At 27.2% G+C, this 4,895-nt stretch overlaps 1 protein-coding gene across 1 annotated transcript; it reads right to left on the bottom strand.

The window, feature by feature from the left end:
- Positions 1-778: 778 nt before the first annotated feature.
- Positions 779-2,000, bottom strand: LOC145832971 (uncharacterized). Its single transcript, XM_082940174.1, has 2 exons — positions 1,525-2,000; positions 779-1,307 (listed from the first exon to the last, which is right to left on the bottom strand). Exons 1-2 carry the CDS (start codon positions 1,998-2,000, stop codon positions 779-781), a joined length of 1,005 nt encoding a protein of 334 aa, XP_082796300.1.
- Between the last annotated feature and the right edge of the window lie 2,895 nt (positions 2,001-4,895).

Genomic DNA, 4,895 nt, shown 5'->3' with positions numbered 1-4,895 from the left:
ATAGCATATGTTTCTATTTTTAACTCACCAGTGTACTACTGAATTTTACTTTTTTTAAACGTTAGCTCTAATACTATATCTCTTTTTTAAATTTATATCAGATAATTGTCTGTTTTTATTTCTTGTTCGAAGTTATGAAAAACATTTACATTTTAGCGTCTAGGAAAAACAAGTTTGCAACTTATGGTCTACAAGTAATTTTAGAAGTTGCCATAAATGCACATTTAAAAACAAAAAGACCTTCAAAAAAGTTATGATGCGACATACTTTAAAATACTAATATTTAAAATAATTTTTGTCTTACTTCATTAAACTCCGGAAAACGGTTTAAACAAAATTTATTTATAATTTAATTCCACTGTTTTGTAGCTTTGTTTTGTTTTGAGGTCCTATATAAAATTATTTATCAATTTTTAAGAAGTTAAAAATTTACGTTTAATATCTAAAGAACACGATTTATAAATGTAGGCTACACATTTTTACAAATCGAGCAAATTTAATTACCAAATTTTGTCTATAAGGGTTAAACTACTGAAAACAAAAATATAAAAGCAGGATAAAAACATAAACTTTCTAAAGTTTGTTTTCAAGTCGTACAAAACCACTTTTTTTATTTTATAAATAACACAAGGTTTTCCATCTCAGTAACGAAAACAAAAAGCTACTGAGTTAAAGTCAAAATAAGTGCAACAAAGTAAAAAAAAAAGTAGTCCATAAAACAAACACAAAAAGTTAAGTTTCTTTTGTTGATATTACGGTCACACAGAAAAAATACCATTTAATTTTCTTCTTCTTCATTTAAGTTTTTCAGTTTAACTCTTGATACTGGATTTCGGTCAATCATCCTATTTATTAGTTTCCACAATAACTTAACTCTATTTTGGTTATTAGTGTAAGAACGCATCTTCTTTGATTCGTAAAGCAAGGTTTTGCCCTTTATGGGTCCCAACTCTTGCTCATTCAAAACATCAACAATTTCACCGTCTTCAGAGAGTTTTCTGTTTATCGTTTCAACTTCATCGCCAGTAAAATTCTCTATCATAAAATGGATCATCCGGAGCAGTTCCTGAACCGTCGATGCATCGAAGAGAACTTCTCCTATGAAGAGTTCGTATAAAGTGCAGCCGATCGACCAAACGTCACATGGATACCCAATTTTATGGCCCATTATGACGTCAGGAGCGCGGTACTGAAGTGTTGTTATGACGTCATAGTTGAAATCTCTTTCCCAACGCACAGAACGAAGGTCGCAGAGTTTGATATCGGGCATAAAGTAAGAAAACATTTTAGTCTGGTCGTAGTAGAAACTGTTTAGTAAAAGTTTTTTTAATGTTACACTTTAGATATTATTTTAAAATTTATTATTATATATATAAATTTTTAGTATAATAAATTGTTAAAAAAACAAAAAAAAGTCATTTAACTCGGCTATAAGTTGTTTTAAACAAACATCATAAAGATCAGTAAAAAATGCACCTAATTAGTAAAAATTATAATTAAGTAAAGTCTTTATGTCCTATTAACCTGTTTAATAAAATATTTTCTTGGTTAATATCGCAATGCAACATTCCGTTTTTATGAAGAAAGTTCACCGCTTCAATCAGCTGTTTCGCCATTATTCTAACCTCTTGCGCTTTAAACGGATGTTTATTAATCTCCATTGCCTTGCTCAGATTGGGGCCGTAAACCGGGTACACCAGGCAAGCCAAAGTGTGATTAGTAAAACCATTGAGAACCTCGACTAAGTGGTTACACTTCCCATCAGCGTCGTGCAGACTGTCGAAAGCTTCCCGCTCATTATTTCCATACTTGTGTTCGACGGCTTTAATAGCAACGTTCCGGTTCGTTGAAACGTCCCGGCATTCATAGACGACACCGTAGGCTCCCCTGCCGATTTCCTTGAGAACTTCGTACGTAAAACCATTTCCATGCAAGTTTCCAACGACAGTAAGTATGTCTTTCAATTTTTTCAGTGAGTTCACTGGACTTGAATTGGACATTATAATTGTATTTTAAATAGTAGTATTGCTGTGTACATGTTTTTTTTTGTTAGTTACTTATTTTTCAAAATAAAAGGATCTTATTAATTAAAAAAAGTTAGGTAATATTATAAAGACATCATTTTACTAATTAAAAAGTCTGAAGCAGCTTAAAAATATTTAAAGTTTAATTTAGCTGTTAAATTGTAATTGCTATTTTATAAAAGTTCTTTTTAACGTTTTGTTATTAAAATTTAGTTTGTTTTATAAACTCATCTAATGTTATTGGATTGATTTTAGATAAAAGCTACTTTAGTTTGTGTGAGTATATTGATATAATTTGTTCTTTAACAGTTTTTTTAATCTAATATATCCATTAGTTATTTGTTATGTGTTAAACATAGTTTGTAAAGTTAAGCTAAGCCTCAACGTCTTTATTAAGGTGTTTAATACTAATGAACTCATAAAAATAAGAGTGAAGCACTCTTTAAAAATAAATAAACTAATCAATAAGTTTGTATAGTAAGTTACACCAACTAAACTATTAATCTCAAATTTATGGTTATAATATTAAATTAAAGTTTGAATTGAAACATTTAAATTTACTTATAACGATTTTTTAAGCAGTTAATGAAAAATTACAAATATAACAAATATTCAAAGCTGAAATTAAAAACATAGCAGAGGTATTGGCTATGAACATAGTTCGAGTACTAACACCTGCTAATTGTTTCTAACTCATATCATGCAAGTTTGAAAGATACTCAAAGCTACAAAATAGTCTAAATTCAAAGCTTTGAGGTTTTTTGGCTCTATTATGCTTATTTTTCATCTTTTTTGTAAAGTGTTTGGTGTTTTTTTAAGCAGAATTTGGTGCTCGACATGATGGTAAAGTTTATTTTTGAGAAAAACAAGGTTTAAAAAAAAATTAAATAAAATTTCAAAAATAAAACTTACTTGTTCATTTTCATTGAATTTTGTTGCTCAAAAATTTGCATAAATTTTCATATTTACAGTTCTGTCTAGTTTTCAGATAAAAAAGTACTTTAGCTTGTTTGTATCACTTTTTTATAGAGTTAATTAATGTAATTTGTTCTTTAACAGTTTATTAAAGATTTTTTACTTCGCTTAACAGTATTGTTAGTGTTTTGATACGTATTAATATAGTTTGTAAAGTTAAGCTAAACATTGGTGTTTGTATAAGTGTTTATTCTCATACTTATTGCAACTAAATGTTCTCTTTAATTCTAGAGTTAAGCATTAATTTATAAATAAGCATTACACTAATCAATAAGTTTTTATAATAAGTTTCATCAACTACATTTCAGTAACTTTCAATGTAAGTGGTAGCTGTTAGTTTAAGTGTTAGATTATTGGTCATTTTTATCACTATGTTTTAAATGAAAAACATAAAATAGTTTTAGTATAAAAAAAGTTAAATCTTTACTTTAGTGAAACTTGATAATACTGAAATATTTATGATAAAGTGAAACACCTTTTGTTAAAAACTATATTTAGCAATAAGTGCACATGTATTTACTTTTGAATGATACCTGTTCAAGTATCATGATAAGTTTTAGCTCAGTTTATATGTAAGTTACATGATAGGTAAAATTTGCTGGTTTTTCCATCAGGAACAGTATGTAGTTTAAAAACACAATACTGTGAATACTTGTGTTACAATTTTAAGATTCTATTGGAGCTAAATTAGTTCAACTGTTCTGCAGCTCACAAGTATTTATTCAAACAACTTGAATGTAATAATATTTTGAAAAGGTCAATTAAGTAAACAACAGTATTTACAAGTACCAAAAGTTTACATTATCAATTTATTTGACTATACATAGAAATACAGTCAAATCATATAGATAAGTTTGTCAGTGTACACATCAAATAAAGACTCAACAGTTGTCTATAAACTTGATGAAATTTTTTTTATTGTAACTTACATTATACTAACATTACATTTACATTTTAATTAAGAAATAATGCTAAACTTAAGTCATGTAAAAATAAACTGTTGTACAAATAAAAACGACAAAATTAAAAGTACAGAGTTTTTGAGATTAAGCTAAGCTTTAATGTGTGCATAAATTTTTAACCACATACTTATCACAACTGAGAGTATCTACTAGATTGAAGTAAACGTTGATAAATAAGTACAAAAACCAACAAGTTTCTATAAAAAGTAGTTTAGAAAAAAATTTACTAATCAATCAAAAGTTTACTGTAACTGTATTAAAATCGCACCTCTATTTTAATCATTTATATTTACACATGTAAGTAATGTTTTGTTTAAGCAGTTAATGAATACATACAAGTGTAAATCTTTAAGTAAAACAAAAGTTTAAAAATGAATTTTAAAAACATAGAAGAGATATTTGTTACGAACATAGTTTGAATACTAGTATCTGCTAATTGTTTCTAAATCTTTTCATACAAGAGATACAAGTTTGACAAAACTTTAAATTTAAATTTAAAGCTTTGAAGTTTTTAAGTTCTATTTTGCTTATTTTTCATCCTTTTTATAAAGTGTTTGGTGTTTTTTGAAGCAGAATTCGGTGCTCGACATGATGGTAAAATTTATTTTTGAAAAAACCAAGGTTTAAAAAAAGTATAGCTATAAGTTTAAAATTAGCTTAAAATTATCAAAGCGAGAGAAGAGAGAACTCGTGAATGTCACCAAGTGAATTTTTTGCACAAGTTTTATTTGTTACGTAATTATACAAAAATTCTGTTTGCAGAAATTTTTTAAGAAATTGCAATTCATATTAGGAAAGTTTTCATAGGAGTGGTAGGTCATCAAATTTTTACTTAAACTTTCTTTACATAAGTATTTTTAGAGTTTTCCTTTTATAAGTTTTTATAAGTAATAAAAGGTACTTAATTACAAGCACATACAATTCAAAACCAATC

This window comes from Thalia democratica, chromosome 4 (assembly GCF_965202585.1).
Source record: "Thalia democratica chromosome 4, ktThaDemo2.hap1.1, whole genome shotgun sequence".
In the NCBI taxonomy this organism is placed as follows: domain Eukaryota; kingdom Metazoa; phylum Chordata; class Thaliacea; order Salpida; family Salpidae; genus Thalia; species Thalia democratica.
The sequence above is the reverse complement of the archived record's forward strand: the minus strand, read 5'-3'. Positions and strand labels throughout refer to the sequence as shown.